This window comes from Pagrus pagrus, assembly GCF_965226575.1.
Source record: "Pagrus pagrus genome assembly, chromosome: 1".
Classification (NCBI taxonomy): Eukaryota; Metazoa; Chordata; class Actinopteri; order Spariformes; family Sparidae; genus Pagrus; species Pagrus pagrus.
Window position 1 is genome coordinate 24,557,556 of NC_140185.1, and position 25,003 is coordinate 24,582,558.

At 39.9% G+C, this 25,003-nt stretch overlaps 1 protein-coding gene across 8 annotated transcripts in view; it reads right to left on the reverse strand.

The window, feature by feature from the left end:
- Nucleotides 1-25,003, reverse strand: part of tcf12 (transcription factor 12) — an 88,941-nt gene that overhangs the window by 34,042 nt on the left and 29,896 nt on the right. For all 8 annotated transcript variants that reach the window (XM_084359448.1, XM_084359447.1, XM_084359451.1 and 5 more), the window contains 3 exons: nucleotides 5,379-5,440; nucleotides 2,844-2,976; nucleotides 2,168-2,220 (listed from right to left, as the gene is read on the reverse strand). In XM_084359448.1, coding sequence (XP_084215574.1) covers nucleotides 2,168-2,220; nucleotides 2,844-2,976; nucleotides 5,379-5,440 — 248 coding nt within the window. The remainder of the gene's footprint in view (nucleotides 1-2,167; nucleotides 2,221-2,843; nucleotides 2,977-5,378; nucleotides 5,441-25,003) is intronic.

A 25,003-nucleotide genomic window follows, 5' to 3' on the forward strand; every position in this document is an offset into this window, starting at 1 on the left:
ACACACACACAGAGCATGCTTGGACTTGCAACTTACATTGCCCATGTGACTTAAAACATTTATTTTTAGACTGAGGAGCGAGGAATACAAGCTCGGAGGAAAAAGGGGATTTGAGAATCAAATAAATAAAAAAAAATTCCCAGCAGTAGACATAATGATAGGAAGCGTTGTGTTGAATTTTTTTATTTTTTTTTAAATCAAGCAGCTATTCAGGTCTCTGGTGAGGCTCTCATGCTTGCTTACACAAGCAAAAGCTTTCAGCAGCATCTGCAGCTGCATTCATGCTTTACAGGTACGCTGCAGGCTCTTCACACAGCTGCCTCTGGCAAAGTAGCTCTGACTCCAGGTGCTCATTCCCTTCGACACTTCCTCAACACCACCCTCACTACTGCCAGTGTTGGCGCCAAAGACACAAACACGGGGCCTGGCTGATCACCCTCTGCAACAGTCACTTTACACGTTTTTAAGGGCCACAAGTAGCTCTTTACACCATCTGATAGTTAATGCACCATACCTCACCTATGCTTCCTATTAGTCCAATACCAACACCTCCTAAAAGCTGCCAGACAACCTCCCACTCAACCATCTCCCACATATACCACCTATCAAAAAACTGGCTTTATGTTTTCCTTTCTCTGTCAGCAGGTTAGTAGAGACCTACAGCCCTTTTTTCAACACTCCCATCTTTATTCTTTCAAATGGGATCAAAGACTAACTGGGATAATTCCTCCGAGCTCCAGGCTTTATCTCCTGAGCAGCGCTGAGTGACAAGAAGAAGCTGTATTTTATCCCATGCTCTGTCACTGTTTTTCCCCATCTAGCATTGTACGGCTTGATTGTACTCTTATGAGTCACAGAACAGCACCTGCGCCCATGTGTTAAGTACTGACAAATAAAAGCCCAGCGTCCATTTACACAACAAAGAGATGTAACCCGCGAGGCAACCATTCTTTGCCTCCCTCCCTCCGTCTGACAAGACCTCAAATATATCACTTACTTAAGAGGAAGGCAGCGCACGTTCCTGCTGCTGCTGCTGCCAGAGACTGCTTCTCTCCCTCACGCTCTGACAAACTTCTTTTCAAACACAAATCCAGAAACAAAACACATGCCAGCCTTTTATGTTCAGCGGCCTGTTCCATATTTGATTTCAGAGTAACAGCAGCAGAGGTGACGATTATCAAAGCTCTGAAAGGCAAATCCAGTCTCAGACACCCTCACTAAAAAAAAAAAAAAAGGAAAAAAAAGAAAAACCTTTTATTGTTTAAGGAAAGAAAAGGGTCGGATTTTGGTAAACCAGTTGCTTCTTATTAAAAAGAAAGGGAAAAAAATCATTGTCTTGTACCAGTTCTTGGAATTTAAGGCAAGGCTTAATAAAACCTTTGCCAATCCACCAGGGCTTTAACAATGAAGATCTGACTTACTGATTTATGCATATTAATGAACTCCAACACCCCCTGTCTAAGCGAATGCAAGCTGAGCTCCACACTTCTCTGCATCCTAATGGTTTCTGCTCCGCCGGGATCATTACCAATAGAAATTTCAGATATTCTGTGCTATTAATCTCTGTCTGTCCTCCTGTTCGGCTACGTAATGACTAATTAAACATCAAAAGAGCAGAGCTGGGGATCCGCTCTGACAGCCTCTCTTTCTCCCAGGAGAGGCCGTGAGGAGGCTAGACTGTGACAGGGCAGCGCTGAAAATCAATCACCTCGAGGTGCACATGTGTACACGCGCAAATTCATGCATGTACACACACACACAGACACAACCAAAAAAAAAAAATTACAGAAAGATGGACCCTATGGGGACATTTACATACTAATATTAAACAACAAGCATGTAAACAACAAACATTAACAGTCAGAACTTTAAATGAACAGGCACTACTGGTGTCACTGCTGAGCGAGGCCCAAAAAAACAACTGAATTCCCGCTGCTGATGTCAAGTGATGTGGTAGTGATGTCAAGAGCGCTCTTTGTGTGCAAGTGCTGAGAGGGAAGGCGTGTGTGTGTGTGTGTGTGTGTGTGTGTGTGTGTGTGTGTGTGTGTGTGTGTGTCTGTGTGTGTGTGTGTGTGTGTGTGTGTGTGTGTGTGTGTGTGTGTGTGTCTGCTTAAGTAAGCTCACTGTGAAATCTATTTATATGAGAGGTAGATGATCTTCCACTCACAGATGAAGGCAGCCCAGGAGGGACCTTGCGAACCTTTTTTGTTTGTAGAGGATCTGTGGAGAGATGAAAGCACATCTCCTCATTCACAGGCAATAAAAAAAAGAGGCAACTATGAATCTGCAGTAGACAAACTCGACAAACAACACCCACTCTGTGGTCTTGTCCTGTATTGTAAAATTTGTGATTAGATTTAGATTTTTACATGAACAACTTCAGATATAGTTGTTATCTACTGAATGTACATCGTGCACTTTGAACAGACGTTACTGTGCTGACCTACAGTGTTATAGTCTAATATGATTGGGAGCATGACCAGTAATCTCCACCCCAAACCTGAGTGTGGTGATAGTGGTAAAATGATGTCTGGTCAAGCAATGGACAAAAGAGGGCCAGCTTTTTTGAAAAGCTTTTGACAGTTTGCTCAGATTGGTGCCATCTTTACCTTAACCTGACCATGTATGTAATTACAAAGATTTACTACAATTTATTTGAGCAACACTGAAGCTAATTTATAAACGCGAACATTTAAGACTTGAATCAAACTGTGTATTCAGTTGGATTGTGTTCTGGTGGTTTTTAATATTGAATATGAACTACACAACTACAAAAGAAAACAAGAATATAATTTTATTTATGTTTTTGTCTTTTTTGTTAAAATCATTGAGATGGCACTGACCGACAGGCAGAGGATCTGGTAGAGAACGTCTTCTAGGATTGGCTGCAGTGAAGGAGTATGACGGGGCAGCTGACTTCGCTGACGTAGTCACTGAACCAGGACTTGCCAACCCAATGTCGGGCCTTACAGTAGGCTGAAAGAGAAAACAAACACACAAAAGCTTAAAGCTAAAGGATAATACAACTAAAGGCTTTCTTTGCCAGATGTGTGTTTACTAATAATCTTATAAACAGCTAATAATTTCAATCCACATCAACTACATTTCTCATGTTGTCTCTATTTAAATAATGAACTCTGCATTTAACAGTTTTGTCTTCAAAGAGAAGAAGCAGAAGAACCAAATGTATTTTGCTGTAAACAGCAAATATCATAACATCCAAATCATTATAAAGACTATATATAAAAAATGTTTTAATGGATGTACAAATTGTTTTTAGAGTAACATACAACACATTAGGTAATTTGTGACATTAATTCAGTGACAAAGAACAGACCTGTGAGAGCTCACCACATCATCCTATCACCAATATCTATTTGACCTCCACAACCCCAACAAAGTGGGTTAAGAGGCCAATTAAGAGCTTGGACTAATTAGAGTAATCTGCTGCAGACCAGTAGAGCAGGGATCATGTCAGGTTGTACAACTCAGAGCGATGTGTAGTAGTTGGCTTGAAAACTGGCCTCTCCTGCCCCCTTTGAATCCCCTTAATGGGCTCAGGATTGACACAGTAATCACTAAGATCTACAACGGCTTTGATGTTTGATTGACAAATCCAACACGCGTGCTGCTGACGAATTCAAAACAATGACATATAAACTCCATGTCTAAAAAATCTGAACAAAATCATGTATGAAAGGTACTATAAAAGAAATGTAGATTATTTCTCTGACTGAAAATGTAGGTCACAAAAACTGTCAGAGACAACGTAACACAAATGTAATCGAAAAACAGCATTCAGATGACACAACAGACCCACTTCTGCTGTTTCCTTTGTTCAATGATATTGGATCCCTGCAGCTACACCGGCTCTGGCCTCCTTTTCATTATCACAGCTATTCTAGGACGAACCACTAAGGACTCATGCAAATTTACATGCTTGTGTCTATCTTTGTGAACACCTCTGAATTAGTTTCATTCAATTAAATTTGATTTACCCAATAATCAATTGGTGAGGGTTTTTTCATCTCACTCACAGGAAGGAGAAGGAAGTCACGCAAGAATCAGAAAATCAAATTAATTTCAAGCCACTAGACAGAGTCCTTGAATCCTTTGCATCCTGAGATTGTACTAAAATCCGTATTATGTGACACAAAGATTCAGAAACACAGATTCAAATGTTGACAAAATCCTCTGCAGCTCATGTGAATTGCACCTGAGCACTGACGAGCAGAACCGAACAACATCAGGAATCTCCTCAGAGCCTCAAATGTCACACACCACGTCAGGCAATTTATGGGTAATGATGTATAGTAGTTGCCACATGGCGAGCAGATCACGGGATCAATTGTCTCTTTTGATTATTTGGATTAACCAGTTGGTAAAAGACACGCTGGAAGTATGCATACAGGGCTGAAAAGCAAGCTGTAAAGCAGTGAGTCTTGTTGCTGTGTAACTCTTCCAGTGGTTATTGTTATTCATATGTTGTTATGATTGTTCCCTCCATACATTCTTTGCAGATTCTCTGAGGAAAGAGATTGATTTTTCCTGTCTATTAATCTCAGATCTCTGCAGCTGCAGATCTGCACACATTCCTCAACTCCTCTTCAAAATGTCTCAGATGGTATTCTCACTAGAAATGCTTTTTATCAATGAGGGACTTCTTTCTTAAATCTTCACTGTATCTGATCAGAAGTGTCCCAGTGTGATATGTTAGCGTAGTGCAATGTTGGAGGAGGCCAAGTTTCTTTCACACTAAACTGCATTTGCAAAACGTCACGTTTATCCCGAGAACTACAGAAATTTATACCAGGAATTTTTTAAAATGAGAGCGGCTCCATCTGTTCTGCAGAATGGCAGTCGTTTTAACTTCAATAGTGGACACATACAGATATCTGAAGGACAGAGCCAAAGGCTTCCAGGATGCTTTCGGTTTCTAGGGTTACCCTTATTAAGCCTTAGAAACTCTTAGGGAGTTATTTGAGTGATATTTCAAATATTTCTTAGATTAACAAGAAGCAGATGAAAGGAAGCAATAATGAGGTAGACTTAAATTAAAATTAAAATATAAATTAATTGACTCCCAGTCGTGGCAGAAGCCTGACCGCTGTGTTATACTGAAGGGAAAAGAGGGATTTACAGTAATCCAACCTTGATTAAACAAAGGCATGGATTCCCTTTTTTGAAATTAGTGGAAGAGAGGCAAAGTCTTATTTTAGCAACATTTAAAAGTTGTATAAAACCTGACTAATCAACACAGGAGGGGTGTACTATAAATATTGGTATTATTGGTATCTGTGAATATCGGAGTTAATTCAGGACTGCTTTGATAGAAACCTTCGGAGCGCACTGAACTAGACATCGTATGAGAATCTCACCTGGCAGCCAGATGCTCCAGGATCCCTTCCGTAGCCAACAAATGAAGCCCTCTCTGATTTACCTGGAAAAACACAGAAAAAAACAATTATAACAATTGTTTCCTTTTATGATATTTAAGCACATTACTGGATTAACACCGAATAATAGACTACATACAGCGTCCTGAGTGTTTTGTTCTGCAGTGTTTGGTGCAAGATGAACACTTAATTTGCTGCTTCTTAACTTTAATTACAATAATTGTATGTCACTGTGCCCATTAGTGAGTGAATCATTTATTACTTAGCCAACTCAGTTAGTTATGATTAAACAATTTGCAACATGTATAAGGGTAAGTCTCCACATTAAGACCTAATAAGCTACAGTGCAAGTTCCCTTTGCCCACACAAGCTGTCATGAGCAGTTTGTTATTAAACCTGAAAAATACAACTGAGACAATTCAGTCATACCAAATTAATTCAGGTTTCCATCATTGTGTTTTATAGAATTAGGGCTCCATCTAAACACACCAACTACTCAACAAATATACAGTAGCTTACAACCTTTTAGACAACTTTTATAGACCTTTGTAGATATGTGTGTTGTAGCAGAAAGATTCCTCACTGTGTCGAAGCCAAAAATAAAACTTCTGCTCTTCTGTAAAACAGCGTAATATGCCATAAAGTTTCCCATATCCAAACTGTTTTCAGTGGATTAATTACAGATTAGGTGATTGTTAACAAGTCCTTCTATCAGTGTCATATTCAGGGTGCAAATCTCAAAGAAAGGCTCCCAAGCAGCCATCAGGGGAAAAATAAAACTTACAGCTCACAACACACATGAATCATACACATCACAATATCCACACTCAGCAGTTTTACTCCCCAGGAAAAACAAACAAACAAACAAATGAGAGCTCCTGGGGGAGAATGATGAATAACTTTAACAGCATCGTACATTACTTTTTGTCAGACTTCCAAACATTACGGGTGCAGACACAAGCGTTGGAACTAAATTGTGTTTACTCTGGGGAAAAGGTAAATATTTTTTTGTGAGTTAAAAACCTGCATAGCCTGGATCTTTTGTTACACAATGACTGATCTGAACATTGCGTTCACAAGCGCAGGTGAACAGAGGCACATCTAAGAGAATTCACTTGTGCTTATCTGAGCAGTCCTGCAGGAGACAGTTGTTCTGCATCCGTGCAGACTGTCTCCAGAGACTGAGGGAGCTGAGGAAATCAGGAAAGATGGTTTAACTGGCAAAGCTGCTTCTTTTGTAACAATAATGCGATACAGTTCTGAGCCATCGCTCTTGCAAAAGGAAATAGGATTAAGTTGTCGGTTACCACCAACGTTCCCTATCATGGCAGGATGATGAAACATCTCCTTTGTACAGAGAATTTCTTTATTTCCGGTCTAATATCTAAAGGAGGTTTAGTAAAATTCATTTTCACTCCTTAAAGAAAAGGTCTGGTGGTCAAGTGCAAGAGTTAAATATTCATTAGCAGCATGTGTTTTGTCACACACACACTGTCTTATGTGAATAATTGATGGTCACTGAGCAGACGGCTGTGTTTGTGAAAACAATGTCTCAGTCCACAGTGTGGCTCAAGGAGGAGCAACACAGCAACTCCAAAAAGTGTGGATCCTGGCAAAAGGAAGAGTTGGTGTCTACAGAGACACTCTGGATCCTGTGCTCCATCAACAGTGTAGCCTCAACTTAGAAAACACAGTATAAGCAAGGAATCAAAAGGCAAAACACTGAGCATAAACATTTACTCCATTTGTAAACATTGAAATACTGCCATTTTCTTGCCAAAGCATCTACAAGGAAACTACTTCTTCAATAGGACGTGTTCATATAAAATTCAGGTCCTCATACCATAAGCTGCAGCCATAACATAATCTTCTTTTATACAAACTTGTTTTTTTCACCTTAATTTTGCCAGGAAGTCCCATCTAGATCTCTTTAACAAAAGAAATCTAGCCAAGGTAGCAGCCATACAAAATCACAACATTAAACCCAGTAAAATGCAACACATGAAACATAAAGAACAGCTATTTAAACTCAGTGTCCTCCTTCACCACGTTCCTAATGATGCCTTTAGATTCATCAGTAGATATTAATGTGTCAATTTTAGATCCCTTTGCTATGCAGTATATATGTAGTTTTCCCCAAATCTCTCAAAACCTGCAGTACATTAAAAAGCAACCACTTGGCAACCCATTTGACGATATTACATAAGACGATCCTCTACTATGTGTCAATTTAAACAGTTCTTCCTGTAAAAACAACACTCGTTGTATCAGTGCACTAATGGATGCAACGTCCTAGCTTTGATTCAGTCTATAATCCAGTCTAAATACTTTCTTTTCTGTCACCCACTCATATATCTCTGCATGAACACATAATAGAGTTAAAATGTAATAAAATCATATTTACATTCTTTGAAGTACCGACCAAACCATGTTCTTCTCCTACCAGGAATTGGTCTGGATTTGCTAAATCCTAGAGAGCTTCTGTCTGTCATTTAAAATTTGACGGACAGAATTGGTTCAGGCAGAAATACACAACATTTTCAAATTATAATTGCAAGGAGCACTAGCTGAAGTTATAACTGTCCTTGCAGTGGACTTTAAAGAATAGATTAACACCATTGTATTTAAAAAAAAATGTGAAAGTAGCTATCTGAAACACTTCCCATCCTCATGAACAGAAAGGATGGTGTGCTGTGTCTATTTGATGAAGTTGACAACATTAGCAGAGATCAAAGTAAGGATGCACGATATGGGTTATTTTCAGCTGATACTGATAACAGATAAAATTACCTTCTTCTTACAGCCGATCTCAGTAAGATAACCAATAATTTCACATTTTTGTATTTTAAAAATAAGTTTTTTAAGCTGAGGTTGAGGAAAGATGAGTGATTTGAAGGGACACTATGTAGTTTTGGAGAAGAACTTCAAACTTTGATATTTACAATATTAATGAGGTAATTATATGAACTCAGAAATATTACTTTTTTCCATAACTGAATAAACAAGCTGTTCTCAGAGGAAAATACAGTCCCCAGAACACTGTTTGAAGATAGAAGGGTCGCAGGATCCGCCAAATATAAACAAAGTAAAACGGTCTGAAGTTATGTTGTTTAAGTTTGTTAATTTAGTTTGTTTAGACATAATAAAAATCAGTCAATGAAGATCTTGCTCTGATTAAAATTTCGCACCCAAAACTACTTAGTGCACCTTTAATATTTCATATTCGTCTTCTCCTTCTCCTTCTCCTTGTTCTTCTTCTTCTTCTTCTCTGTGTTTACTGGTGGATCGCAAACAAACTCTAAAGGTGCAAACAGCCATCAGCTAATATATACTTCCTAATACAATAATACCAATAGTTTATCGGTCAGTTATATATCGTGTATCCCTAGAAGTATCCAGCCACAGGATAAAGTCCTGTCACTGCAAACAGCACCCACATTTCTCTGATAAACTACAGCCAGCTGAAGCACCTGTGAGACCACCAGATATGGTAGCCCCCCATTCAGTCGCTGTTTCCTCCCCCACCTCCCGTGACCTGAATCAGCCAGGAAGAAGAGATGGAGGCAGCAGTGCTCAGGGGACTGGCCACGTGGCAGCAGCATACTTGGGGATTAGCTTCAGCACAATGTCCAGAGGTCATGGATGAGCAGCTCTCTTAATTTGTTTAGATTGTTCTGACGAAGATGAAGCAGCTCTGACCACTGACAGAGCTGTGATATGTAGATGGCTTGATTAGTAACTAGTCTGCCTTTCTACTCTACTCCATCCTCTACTGAACGTCCTGAAACAACGTCCTGAAACAACCAGTAGTATTTTTTTCTAATGATCAATTTTAGAGCTGACCCCTTATGTCATTTGTGCAACAGAGACATAGTTTAAAGCCCAGTGTAGCTTCTTAAACCGGAGAACAACCCCCACTTAAACAAATCTCAGTGAAATTCACATTTTGCAACTCTGGGCTGTGGCAATTGAGATTTTCAGGAGAATGCATATTTATGGTGCAGAAGTAAAGTAGAACAAAGTGATATATCATGTGGAACACATTGCTGGGTTGGCCACTTCTAAAGCCAGGAGCCTAAATTAGCTGAATAAAATATACCTTTACGATGCAGTGACACAATCTCCTGTCTGACGCACACACACTGTAACTCATTGTGAGGAAAACAGGCCACTGTAATTATCTGTATTTCCTGATAAAGAAGCAAAACAAGTTATTCAACAATGTTTTAACTGACATTGCCTGTTTTCAGTATTTAAGTTTGAAAGACTAGCTTGGAAATCAAAATCAGTTCAAACACATAAAAGCAAAATAAATCAATTTCATGCATTACAGGCTTTTTATTACTAATGCTTTGTTTTTCCTCCCCTGAGCAGGCGTGTGTGATCACAGCCTCACAACAAGAGCAACACTATTATTGTTGTTATTATATTTTCAAGTAGGCCCATTTGTTCTGAACAGGGCTGCGGCGGACTAGGTGTGCTTTTTCTTTTTGTGTCACAGGCCTACTAATGAGTCTAAAGTGCAGTGATTGATAGGAAGCAAAAGTCATTATCCGCGTTAAAACGGCAAAGATGCAAAACGTACAAAAGGCCAAAAGCAACACGAATAAAGTGGCTTAATTACAGCAATCACCATCAATAATATGAATGTAAGTATGCAGAATACCATCGCACCGTATATCCCCTATGCAATTAAAAATCAATCTTGTGAAGAAAAAAAATTCCATCAATTCTGATTAAAATATTCTGTGAAGCTGCTTATTAGCATATCACGCAGATGTGTGAAGGTGCAACTTTGACTGCGAAAAAAAATCTATATTCACAGATTGAGTCCTGGCAGATAGATTAATATAGGAGAAAATGAAAAGAAAGATGCTAATGCTTCCACAGAGACAAACAAATCGTCCATGTTTTACACCTCTTATCCACTGAGCTAACACTGCTCGTTAGCTGTTTCTAAGAGTCAAAACCTGCGTGCAGCCATGTAACCAACTGTTATAAGGATATGCCAACATGTTCAACCAAAAAATACAAAGATCCAAGTGTTAAGCTGAATCACACAATGCAATGTCAATTCCAAGTAAAAATTAAATTATGAGAGTGATGTATTCACCCTATTCAAGTTGATAAACTGCATTTTTTTGGCAGCAAAATATGTATTTGGGTCTTCTTGTCTGTGTCTGTTATCACATTTACACAGTATCTCTCACTGGAATAGGAAGATTTGCACAGTCAAGTTGGATTGAAGCAACTATTGCAAAGTCAATCCAGGCGCCACTCCAGTGTCGATGAGGTCAAGGTTTTGTCAGGAAGTCATCATCTCAATGAAGCAGCATCCTTAACGATTTGCCTGTATCTGGCAAAGGATTTGGCCATCGCATGATGCCACTACAGCACCATCACAGTGAGCAGCAGGGATGGTGACATCTGAGTGATGAGATGTGCCCAGTTTCTGCTAAATTTAGCACTTTGTATTGGACTTCAGTTATTGTTTAGCCAGATTCAAGAATGTCAAGCTTTCGCTCTTTCGTTGGTTTTGTAAACTCCAGGCGGCTGTCATGTGACTCTTATCACGAGGGGCTTGTTTCCACCCATTCTGCCATACAGACCAAATTTTTACCACTGATATCTTATTCTTCAAGCTATTTCATTGCAACCAATGACATGCGTCTTTTTGACAGTTCTTGGTCTACTTGCCTGTACGGGACACCCATTTCTGCTGCTGGACATTACACATCTGCACTATACAACATGGAGATTAGGTGCTCTGTTCAAAGAGACTTCTAAAGATTTATTTGCACTGGTAATCTTTCACTTTCCTCACCTAGATATTCTCCGATACTGCATAAGTTTAAACCACCTACTTCACACATATGAACTTGTGTCTTGAACTGCACCAAATTCAACATGCCACGTGCGTTATTCTGCAACAGTATAAAATATGAGTGGTAACCTGAGAGCAACATTTTGTTTAGTGACCATTTTTTAAATAACACTATGCAACCAAAACACCACACACACACATTGAACAAGCACCTAGAAAGCACCAGAACACCTGTTCAGTTTCAGTAATTATACACTCAAGTGTGAGCAACAGTTTTTACTGGATGCATCCTCAAACTTGTTAATGGCCACTTATTTTCTATGTAAACACTGTGTCTACAAATTGACACTACAAAGCAGTAATTTCAGTCAGAATTCATGAGTTAGAAAATCAAAAGCAAGCTCCATTAGATAACTGTAGACCTTTGTTAGTATCTTGGACTATGTATACAACATATAGTGACGAGTTAGTAAAAATACAATATTTAACTGCAATAGCCAAACAACTCAAATAAGATAAAGTAACTAATTAGCAGGAAACAAATCAATATCAATTAAATTTTGACTTGAAATAATTAGAAAATGCAGTTTGTGTTATACAAGTTCAACCTCCAAGCTAGTGAAGTGAACAAACGACATTAGGTGCTGAAATCGCACTGAGTGAAAGGACAGGAAGGAAATGCTGGCCAGCCATTCACATTGCGCCTCCTTTATTGATCACAGGGCTGCAGTACAGTGCGGCGTGGCACTGTGTCGAGCCCCTTACTTTGATAATGTGAGAGGTAGTGACCTAAGCGTCTCCAGGGATCAATTCTAGCCCCTCGCCACAAAAACAGCCAATTAGTGAGCGTGCTTCACTGCCTCTCAGATGCATTCCAAGGGCCTCTTTTTCCATCCTTTCTCCAAAGGAAAACCAAGACCGTGAAAACAAACACATAATGCAGGATGACGAAATGCTGTTAATGTAGAAACAAAATTAACTCATCACATGCCAGCTCACTTGGTTCGTTTTCATGTCTGAGCACACATGTTTGCTGTTGGTGTCGGTGTGTCTGTGCTCATGTTCCCATGTGATGACTCTCATGGCACCAAACCACAAAACATTAATCCTTTAGTTAATAGACCATTCCTTTATGTCAGATCTAGGCCTGTCATGATGTCAGACATTCACTACACGATTATCGTGGTCGAAATAATTCATGTTAACAATATTATTGTGATATCTACTGAAGAATTGAAGAAAAAAAAACTCTCTATAACTTTGTTTGTTGTGTGTTTTCTCTCTTTTTTGACAAATGAATAACACTCAAAAAAATGTACAAAAATTTCTGTTTTATGGCGGTTGGCAACCAGCGTTTAGGTGCATTACTGCCACCTACTTTGAAAAAGCTAGAACGGAAAGAAAGTAAGTTATTTAAGAGGCAGTGTATTATTCACATAATATTATCATATGTGCATGATCAATATTTAATTTAAAAATATCATAATTATCATCAATATCACCATATCATGACAGCCTATCGCGGCTACAGTAATTCATGGCAAAAATTATTATTTTTATGACTTTCTTTCATGATTTCCACTTTTTGATGTTCTTGTGTTGATTACCATGAAAAGGAGCATGATACAAGGACCTGATTCTGTGATGATTAAATCATAAACTGACGATAGGGTACTCTACTTAATAGAAAGTCTTATATCTGATCTCTCTGAATGCCTTGGAAGTAAAGTAAGACAGTCTCTGAGGTTACTAATACATTCCTCTGGCAACAATAGACAACACAAGGACATATCAGATGTACACACACTTTCTCTTTCCCCATACAGTCTCCTTTTTGTTTCCTTTTTTCAGCGTTTGTGTAGCCTACATCCATCCTGTCAAAGCTATTTGATGCTTTGAACAGGTTCTGTCTGACAGTAAATAAAAGCTGGTTGGGTTGGAGGTTAGGTCAGTTTCGATGAGGAAACAGGGAAAGGAGGTATTGTACCAAACCAGCTTCTTCCCTGGCTGGAGACAATGTATACAGATCAGCATCAGGAACAACAGTAGGATGGAGACACAAGATTGAGGCACAATACACTGAGGAAACATGTCTCCCTCGCCCTGAGCTCAACATCAATTTCTGCGAACAGCCCTGTCAGCAGTGACATTATTCAAAACAGCAAGAGCAAATGTTAATGAGTTCTTATTTGCATATTTATTTTTTTCTTTGTTGAAATGTCACTGATTATTACGTACTATGATGATAAATGCATCTGCTCATGCAGCCTGATGTGTAATTAGCCATTAGGTGGAATGAATAGATCAATTAAAGGAGAGGGACCAGGATTAAGAGGAATCAAACCAGGAGGAATACAGGAAAGAAGAAACAAAATAACACATTAGACTTGAGGCGATGAAAAGCTTACCACCATTGCTTGTTGATTAGGCTAGAAATATGTAAAGGGTTACTAATCAAGAAAAGGTGTTGAAATTCTGAGCTAGATCAAAGATATCTCTCGTTTTACTTTTTCTTTAGGCCTGAAGTATGACTTTCGAAATCAGGAGCTGGTGCCCTTCGCAGTAGCTTAACAGTTTATTTTCTCCTAAAATCCATCTCTGTGAGAGAGGAGATGTGGATTTCCTGATTGTATTTATCCCCTCCCAGGATAATCAGGTGCCATGCCTCGGCCTTTTTGAATTTTCTCTAACTCGGTAAAAAGGAAAAAGGGGGGCGGCGTAAAGGGGAAAATGTTTTCGCTTGGCCTTTGCCTTTTTCCGAGCCCGGCTATTCTCCTGCCAGTGCTTGTTATTCACGAACGAGGAAAAAAATGCATTACTGCGGACCAGATGGGAACATTCCACATGACCAAACCAATCAATCACCTTGGTGGGACGCAGGTGTGACACAGCCGTGCAGCAACACACCATTTCACAGTCTATCAGGCACAAACACATGGTCACCAATCAATGGCACCCCGAGGACCCATGAGGAGGGGTGCTTCTCCGCAGCCTCACTGGTTCATGGCTGATGACTTCATAATCACACATCTATTCTCTCAGAGGAGAGAAGCGATGAGCTCCCTAATAACGTCTCCCACCATGTGAACACCAACACTGTAATGGATGCTGCTTCGGTAGGGACGCTAACATGCTCCCCCTCCTGCATCATGTGAGCTCACAACCATCGTCCCTGTCAGCCTGAGAGAGAGAGGGCAGTCTGGGGGAAACAAGAGCACATTTAACAAGCTGAAGAAATGTCCCCCAGTTGGATATGAGAATCAAGTCAGTGTGTGACATCAAAGCGTGAGTCGATGTTCGACATTAGATGCCAAACAACTGTTGAACAACGAGACAACAGAGAGCCGAGGTGAAGGACAAGGAAGGATACACATATGGTTTAGGAATGCTGATCCAGCTCCAAGCACTGTGGGCATATTTCCTTACACAGAAAACCCCTACAAACACTGAGCGGCCTACACTTTAAGAACACAAGCCTGCACGAAATAAAACATCAAAACAGCCTGAGGGGGAGAAATCTTTTGATGAGTGCTCTCTGTGGGGGATGGCATTGTATGCAAGCAAAAACTGTAGCAGCCATTTAAAAGAGTTTTGTTGATTTTAAGTTCCCACCCCCGTATTCCTGGCAGTCAAGGAAAAAGTCTCACAGAGCCGTGCTTCTCTCTACACTTCCCACACCTCACACTCTCACGGCTGTGCCAGCGCAGGACAAAATGTCAGGCATTGTCAAGTGGGAGTAAAGGCGAAACAAATGTTTGCATTTTCTCAGCCAGTCACAATCATCTACAGTCCATCAAGAGAGGAGTGCAACATTATCTAGTGTTTTGTTCGCCAGCATGGACACAAGACGCCTGGACGAGCAGTTGTGACTGTGGAAAAACATGGAGGCGGGGGTTAGGAGAGGTGGGCATGAGAGCTAACCAGCAACTGTGGGCCAGGCTTTCTGTGGCTCATCTCAACAAGGATGCAACCTTTGATGCATTTAATAATTAGTTGCCTTAGGTGAAGGAAACTGTAGATTGAAACAGAGACTGATGGAATCAGGGGTCAATCGATGTCATGCCGTCTCCGTGTTGTAGTAGTGAAATTACTTGGTTTCAAAATAAAGAAAGGAAGGAAGGTTAGAATGAATTTGTCACCCATCTGTGCCCAACATGGGTTCAAACCTCGATGTTAGTGGGTGGATCTTAACAAAATTAGTCCTGAGGTTGATCCCCTTTGTGACACATGCAAGAGACCACCTCTGCATGTGTTCAAGTGTTGAACTTGAACTCATCCTTCTTATGTCTCCATGAATGACAACTTGGATACCCCTCAGTACATGTCAAGCAAGGCATTATTTCACACATCTATCCTCCTACATACTGATTTTTTTACAAAACCAATATGTTTGTTTATTTAAAAGACAATTTATCAACTCGAGAAAGTCTGTGAAAATGCTTAATTTTAAAGACAACACACCAAACTGTCCCATAAGTGACATTGTCTTGTTTAAAGCTCACCAAAACCCATAATGAAACCTTGAAGAGCTGGTCCTGTATATTAGCTAGCTCACAGAACTGACTAACTCTCCTTTCACATAACTACAGTTGTTAATATGGCCAGATTTATTTGATTTACACCTTATTAAATACTTTTTCTGTGCCGAGGTGACGGCCATGTTGGTGTTGATGGCGTAAATTGAGCAACAAGATGTGGTTTACTGAGCAGTTTAACATAAAACTTGGTACGGTAATGGTATTTTAGTATCTGTATGACAAACCGTGACTTTCTTGACTTGTAGAATAATCTTTTAAACTGACCAACATCATATGTGTAATTCATGGCACAATTCAAACAGGATCTGAATAATTATTTGTCTCTCCTCATTGACTACTGTAAAATTTTTCTGAAATAAGTTCCCATGGGGCGTGACTTCACCTCTCTATCCTTTAGGTTATTTCTCTCCAAGTTTTAAAGTTAGACCGATAACAATCAATCTATGAATGTTCAATGCACAGTATAGATGCATGATGCATCAATCTTCAACAATACGTTAGCTATATATACAGTATATAGATCATGTGAAAAAATGGTCCAGCCAACCAGTTTTGAACTAAGTCATGTTTTTTGTTTACAGTTCTACACAGTAAGCACGGATTTCTGCAAGGAAGATTCAAGACTCAATGGTCACTGGCGTTTTTGGCATACAGTATATCAGAACTACACAGTGATAAGATATTTAATGCTGTCTGCATTGGCAGCGGCAAGGGCTGAAGTCAGCAGACTTTAATTGTTCCACTAACAGTAATTCTTCTGAATGAATCATTTCCCTTTTAGCTTTGCACTTGTATTAAATAATCTCTAGCATTCCTCTTGGCATCAGCTGCAGGCAGCATGAGGCGAGAGAAATGAGAGAAAGGGGGGAGGGGAGAAAGGAAGGAAGAGGGTGGAAAAAGAGAGAGAGAGAGATGGGGGATATTCAAAAAGGCCAACGAGCACAATGGGTCTTAGAGAGAGAATTTGGATTTATCTGAACTTCCTTTAACCACTTCTCCAAAATTTGTATTTTCAGCAGAAAATAAAGTTTTTAAGAAATAATCTTTTTGTTGTGCCAATATCTGCACATGAACACAATTATGCACAAGTATCCTGGGCCGTTACAACCATCCAAACAACCGTCAAAGCAGCCTGTTCTGGGCCCCGCCAGTCAACCCACATCATAGGAATTCTCTCATATAAGAGGTGTGAAACAACTACACGAGGTACCTTTCCACTGATTGTAAACACACTCATGGTGCTCTAACCCCTGCAGCTGCTTTCCTAGAGACTTGTTATGTCATCACACCTTGGCAATGCCCCAGCTTTTCTTTCCTCTTTGGAGAGACAGCCCTCCAGGCCCACGGAGACTACAGCTGATCCTCTGCAGCTGGACAGCCTCGCCAGTCGCATGCTGGGGGCCAGGGCCCAAGGAAGGCAGGGCCAGGGCTGGGCAGGGCCGAGATGGGCTGAGAGAAGCACGAAGGCGGGGAGGGCTGGGGTGTGAGGGGAAATGTGGGCGGCATGGGGATGGAGAAAAGGGATTTGCTCCCCTTTCAGCTCATCTTCAGCTCTTCATGCTCCACTGACCGCGGTAATAGATAAGCACACCCTGCAGCTCTGCATAATGACCGGCTACATCCACTAAACTGTACTGCACCACGTCTTCTCGTCTTCCCTTTGCTCTCTGTTCTTGTCTAATATACAGCGGATATAAACATTCTGCAGGAACACAAACAAGTGAATGTGCAAAACAATTTTTTGCATGACTCAATACTGTATTCAGATCTGACTGTGAAAGCTTGCACAATACTTTGTGTGTGTGGGTGGGTGGGTGTGAATGACAGAGTGGGGAGAGGAGGCAGCATTGGCAGCATCTGTGACCCACACTACAGAGGAAACCGAGTGCACACCTGAACAGCACCTGGCCACAATCACAGCCTGGGTCTGAGGAGGGTCTCCCATGAGACAGAGCATTAGCACATGACACCTGCCCCAGTAAAAACACACTGGGGATGCCAGTGTGATGTGGGATTTGATACTTCACAAAAAAGCCTTGAGGAACAATTAGAAATGAAGAGGGAAAAGACGGGAAAGATGGATTCTGTTATAGTGCAAAAGACGATCCAGTGCAGCATGGTTGTGCTATTTTAAAGCGAAAGTCACCAACACACAAAATGCATTCATTCAATTTCAAGGACAGGAGAGGAAACAACTAAACAATCATCATCGACTATCAAACACTAACTGAATGCTAATATAATGCAAATCTTAGGTTCCAGCCCTTTTCTTTTACCAACAAGCACAGCGGCTTTAAACTACCTAGAGCAGACAGACAAATACACAGTGTATAAATACCCATTAATGACATTCATGAAATCCATCCAGGCCAATAATATTGATCTAAGCTATTTGCCAAACCATCACATTACAACTCAAAACATTGGCTACAACCACACTGTTAGTGATATGAAGTCTGTGGACTTTTGCCAACTATATTGCTGGCAGAGTACAACAATGATAAAGGACTGCCATGAAAGCAATAAGCAAACATTAAACCATCGAGTTATCAGGGGCAAATGCGTATTAATTCAGATCGCTTCAGTCTCTTTCGACTCAGGTGGCTACATGAGGCTTTTTTTTTCTGATTGAGCTATTATTATGATTATCAGTGGAATTTACATGTAAAAGCATCTAAACATCAGAGTTTATCTGATCGCTTGTTCAAATAATACAAAAACCTACAGCCCCTCAAACTGGCTCTACTCTTTCACTGAGGCCCTCATGAGATTGAGTGCTGAGGTGCCTTAGATTAGGATGATTAGGATTAGGATACAAGACAATACAAGACAGAAAGCTTGTTGGTGATGTATTATATAACGGCAACATCAGAACTGTCCTGTTTAAACATCTTCTTATCGCCTTTTAAGAAGTAACTGCATGGCAACAGAAAACTCCACCTGTCTGATGGAAATAGAGGCCGATGCAATAACAGGAAGTCCATAGTGACTTTTAATGTTCTGCTAACTAACACCTGGCATCTTTAAAGTTGGTAATGAAGAGAGTAAGACTGGCTATGGTTCACACGGTGGGTGAGACTGAACGGCACGTCAACACAATTGCTCAATCACACTCAGGGACTCACATTACGGTCACATGTGTATGTCCACAGGCTGGTGGCAGGATACATGCGGCTGTATGCGTGTGTTGATGACAGCATTAAGCTGATTAGTTTATATGCAGGGCCAAAGCTGTATGAGTAATATGCATGAAGCACACCAGGGAAACGTGAGCATGAAAATACAACTCAGCAGTTGTGATGTCACGCCCTCAGGCACATGGCTGGAAAGAAGAGCAGTCATCACCACAGTTACGCAGTGGGAGCCAATTTGAAACCCAACTTTGTATCAGAAGGAAGAAGGCAGCTGTTTGTGTTTATTGAACAAAGGTATATACAGCTATGTTTTTTCACACTACAGTCATGGTTCCTTCCTTTCTAACCACCTGGTTTTCATGTTTTGAGCTGTTTGTAGTTTGAAGTATAAGACAGAGAGCAAGCCTCTGATGAAAAGGATTTATAGCTTTCAACTATTAAATTAATCACCAACTATTTTGATAATCAATTGATCTATTTGAGTATTTTTTAAGGGAAAACAAAGTAAGAATTGTCTACTTGCAGCCTCTTAAATGTGAATATATTCTGGTTCCTTTACTCCTCTGTGAGAGTAAAATGATATCTTGGGTTTGTGGACAAAACAAGACATTTGAGGATGTCATCTTGAACTATACTGTAGATCAAACAAATAATCAATTAATCGAAAAAAAAATCAAAAGATTAATCAACAATGAAAATCTTAGTAGCAGCCTTCTACTTAAACAGTCATTTTAAAATATATATATAAAATAAAAGAAAGAATACTGGTTAGGAGTGATTTCATGGGTCTTTTTATGTCCCTTTAAGACATTTCCCCTACTTTTCTTTATTCCAATAAAGGGCCACAGCTGTGAATAGCTACATCAACCCTGTCTTGCTAATTAGCACAGAAACTTTAAAGCATCACATGAGGTTAGGCCTGAGAATCAAAAGGCTTTCTCCACTTAGCAGAAAACAATATCAGTCCATTAAGTAAATAATGACAAAAAGACAAACATTAAGCAGCGTACACACCAATCACAATATAGCGTGAAATAAAGGAGCAGAGTGCAGCTCTTTCAGTTGCAGCTCATCGCCTGTGGTAATTGCCCAGATTGCTTGAAATCAGCCTCCCCCACTGGCTTCCCCTTATCGAGCTGACACCACGAGGAAAAATCTTAGCAGGTAATTAGATCTAACCATTTCTTGTCAGGGCTATGAACTGCTGGCTATCCCTGTGGCTAAACAATTAGAGCAACTGACTGAGAGACCTACAGAAGACCTTACATCGAGCATTATGACATACTGAGAGGGAAGTGAAGGTTCAGTGAATTACATCAAACAGCAGCTGCACATTTAAAAATAAATGTGTTTTCTTGAGGCAGATGGAGGATAAAGCATTTATCTTTTGTATCTTAGATTCTAACTCACTCATTGCTTCAAGTCATTAGTGAATGTCACGTCATTAGAGACAATAAAATTAGATTTTTAATTGCCAGCTAATCAGTGATGTACAACTTTTACATAAAGATACATTAGTGAAATGATGCTCTGTCATCACAACAGGCTGGAACATGGGTGTGTGATATTGTCTTAAATTAATATCACAATATGCTGATATTCAAGGAACCTAAAAAAGACGGAAGTGTCATTACATCATGAATCTTGCTTTGGTGCCAGACTGTGGTGACAGTCAATGGAAGATGCATGAAGAAACACACTAAAACCCAACATATATACATCATATGACTTCTGATGAAGAAATGCCTCCCGGACATGAAAGAACACACTTCAGAGAGAAGGCTAACGACTGATTTTTTACACCCAAATTATTGACAGGGCTGATACTAGCGTGACCAAATGGATCAGGTCTGACCAAATACAGCTGATGAGACTGCAATTACACTGCGAACAGGAGCCTTTCATAAACGAAATCGAGGGACGATCAATGTGTTGATGAAAAAAAATCAGTAGTTAACCTACTCTCTGAAGTGTGGCCTTTCATTTTCTGGAGGCATTTCTTCATCAAAACTCATGTGGCGTAGATATGTTGGGTTTTAGTGTGCTCATCTATGCGTCTCCCATTGACTTCAATGCAGCAAAAATATCCAGTATATTGGTTGCCACATTTCATTGACCAATATTATCCTATCGCAGATATATCAGGATTGATCAGTATCGGTGTATATGTTGTTGTTTTTTAACAGAACTTAATGGAGAAAAAGATGCTTGAGGTAATTTATATATATTACATTCCCAGGAAAGTTTATTGTTTCAGTGCACTGATGCAATGTTGGACAACAAAGTTTTTTGTTTAACTGTAAATTATCATGCCTCTATTACATACAGTATATGTCACAAATGTTTGATGGCCATATTTGAGGGCTGATTTTAAAAGGTGTATGTTTGGTATATATTGTGTATATACTGTAAAATAAATACACATATACGCTGATCCAGGTTGATACAGATATATCTTTCAGAGGCAAATATCAGTCAACAGATATACCGCTTAGGCTCTAATCAAAAATACAATACAAAAATGACTGTATTCAGTCTATGTGACTTTGGACGGGCATGCAGATATTAAACAACTTTGATCAGAGTCACGTTTTCCAGCCATTGCAAATCATCATATGTGTGACAATCTAAACTAAAGGTAGGACGTTTTTGTGTGTCTGTGAGTCCACAGCAATCACTTATCGTGTTACTGCAAATGTTTGAATAATATGTCAGTTTACTGTCTGAGCGTAGCCTCTTTCATCGCATGTGACGAGTGGTTGAGTCATAGGGACTCACATGGCCAAGACTGAAAAAGTTTGTCGATCGTGCACTATGAGCATAAACAATGTGGCTGCCACCTGTGGGGCAGCATGCAGCGGATGATGTGCCAGTTAGTAAGAGGATTGTAGCACCAGAGGGCGGGGCTAAGATGCACGTGAGGTCCAGACCAGCTGATGCACAGTCTGCCCTAACATGGGAGTCGGCCCCCTTGGGAAGCCAGTGTCATCATTAAGCATTCAGACATTCACCCAAAGCCCCATTCTTCAGCTTCAAAGACCTACATTCTTCTCCTGGGAGACTGGAGTTCGGCCACGAGTTGGGAGGAAACAGTCGTTTCTATTTCTGCTTTATGAGCAACAGTATGACCGGACTAGTAAACATGTAAAACAAAGCTGACTGCTAGAAATCTTCAATATTTAATTCACAAGTGCTGTAACTTATCAATTATTCAAATCGAACATAAGCTTCGGTTGCCACCTCACACTCACTCCTTCAAATCAACTGAAAAGCTCGCTTTTACTAAAAAACATGTTTCTCAAGAAGAAAGTGTTTATATCGTAGTGTTTACTGTAGCTACATACACGCTGACATGATTAATGTGTTTCATTGTCCCACTATGTAGAAAGGATTCCTCCTCACTATGAGTCATTCAGTGCACACTGACAGTAGAAATCAATGCATATCTAATACTCACTCCACTGACTGGACAAACTTAATATTCTACAGTATAAAAACTGATTATTGTGAATTAGTTCAAGACTACACACAACAGTACCGATATTGTCATTAATCAGGTATCATCATGTGTTATTCCAGCTGCTGAGCGGTGGTTTTAGCAGTACAGAGGTCCACAGTGTTTCTAAATCAGACCACATTTCAAGCGAATGCAAATCATAATAAACAAGATCAGATCACTATATAATAAATATTTAGTTACTGTTTGTGTCTGGCTCCTTTGATCAACATTATTATTGTTAGTTTGACATTTGGTGGACACATGTTAGAGGCAGCAGCAGCTTATTCTTCAGAGGATCAGACTTTCACAGTGGGGAGAACAGTGCATTCAGTGTTCTTAAGTGATTTGTCTTCCTCCAGACTAATGTTCTCCATTGTGTTCAAACTGTAATAATAAATTACATTTTGAAGCTATTTGGCAAAGCAGCAGTATGACTGCTTCGTCAGTGGGTTATTTGATAAACATTAGAGAAATGACTCGACTGAAATGAGGACTGATATTTCTCGCCGCAGCAAAAGAAAAGACTTCTGAACTACTTCTAAAGGAAATTTCCAATCAGTGTTGCACTTTCTGAAACAAAGAATGGTTTAGATCCACTTTGCTGATAAACTAGACTAAACATATCCCTGTAAACATGGAAAGTACATCATCGGGTTTAGGAATTGGGCATTTCCCACCAGGAACAATACATTGAATAAGAGGCAGGAAACATGAAGAGGTCCTAAGGGCTCAGGCGCACCAAGAGGACTGTCGACCACTGTTGGGTCATCATTAGGTTTTGTAGCTGATCGTTGTCCGTATTTCTGTGTTTTTTTTTACCCAAGTTTGTCTTACATGACTTTCTCTTGGAAGACCTGATCTGCATCTATTTGATTTAAAGGTGGAGGATGTCCACGTTTTCAGACTAGTACACCAGTGATGTCACCTATTCAGAGTATTTTCTCTTCTTTGTTTTCCTTTTATATGAGCGAAAGACCATGAACTGGCAAGGCCTGTGCAAAGCAAAGCAAATATATTTGCAATGCCAGTTTCACATCTTCATCAATCATATTCTAAATAGGTTTTCAATATATACAATTAAAAAGAATAACAGTAAAATTAGTAGGCTGCAACCTGCATCTTCTGCAACAACAGACTACTGACTAGTTATTTTCTCTCACACAGGGGTAGAAGTTACATCCAACCTTGTGTTGTAGCCTTTGCAATGTTTTCAAATATCAACGTTTAACAGAACGCTAGTGCCGATATAAGATATTATCCAATATCGTGATATTTGCAGTCATTTAGGATAATTTTCACAATATTGAATATTGAACAGCTGTTACAACATCTTCTGGGTTTTATTTTGAAAAGAAAATCCATGCTGAGCTGTCATGGCAGCGGAGGCAACGCACACTGATATTTAACGAGGTGGGAAGGAGACTGGGCTGACGGACGTTACTACAGCTAAATTGGTGTGATGTAGCGGGATGCACGCAGCACTTTAACATACTAACATGGAGGACTTTGTTTCTCAGAAGAACACCAGCTCTCCAGTTTGGCAATATTTCGTGTTTAAAGCGGGGCAAAATGGTGAGCTAAGGGATTGAATGAGGCTACATGTCGTCTTTGCCATGTGAAAAAAATGTTGGATATGGCCCAAGCCTACAAAACACGAGAGGCGACTTTAATCTCTGACACTTGACAAACACCAAGCCAGAAGAGCATCTATTATGAGCATGGATTCAGGCCAGAAACAGCACTGTTTTTTCCTCTGTTTCAGTGATTGCGTGGTAAACCAAAGAATTACAAATTGCAAGGTACAAAGTGATCTACCTTTATACTTAAGTATTTTACCATCCAAAACAGCAACTACAGCCTCAGGTGAACAAAGAATTTCACACACCTGATGGACAAAGTCCCACCTACGTGAATAACTGTATATTTCACTATTGTGTGGTTGTTCTACCTTGTTGACTGATGAGGAATAACCCGTCAGACATGATTTAATGAGGGGGCTGAAAACTCCATAACGCTATGTAAATCCCAGATATTACTGTGGAAAAACAATTTCATAAGACCATACTCATCTTGTGGCTGAGATAAGCACAGGCAATTCCAAGTTTACAATCACGCTGTCTGGATGTGACATATCACTGCAACAGATCACATCCATATTCTGCGGCTTGTGAGCACAATACAGACACAGTTGAAAAGGGGAGAGTTAGTGTGAGTGTGTGTGCGGGGGGAAACAGTCATGTGATCAATTACAAGAAAGATAACATTTTGTTTCAATTCAGCAGGACCCATTTGCGAACTAATCGCTTTGCTTGGAGACCAGTCTCCAGGGCCATTACATAATGAGCTGAGATGTAGTTAGCCATAAAACTGTCAAGTGGTTACACATCACAATGATGCCGGGCCAAAGAGCCGGATAACACACAGCTTTTAATTGTTATAACAGGAGAACATATTGCAAGTCAGGAATAGTACTAATATGTTGGTGCTCATTGTCAAAATACAACCTACGATTTTAAATTAAAAATTAAATAAACACCAAAATAGGCACTACAAATCAGCTGGAGGCTGATCTTTAGTATATTTATTAGGGATGTTAATGATTAATCATTAAT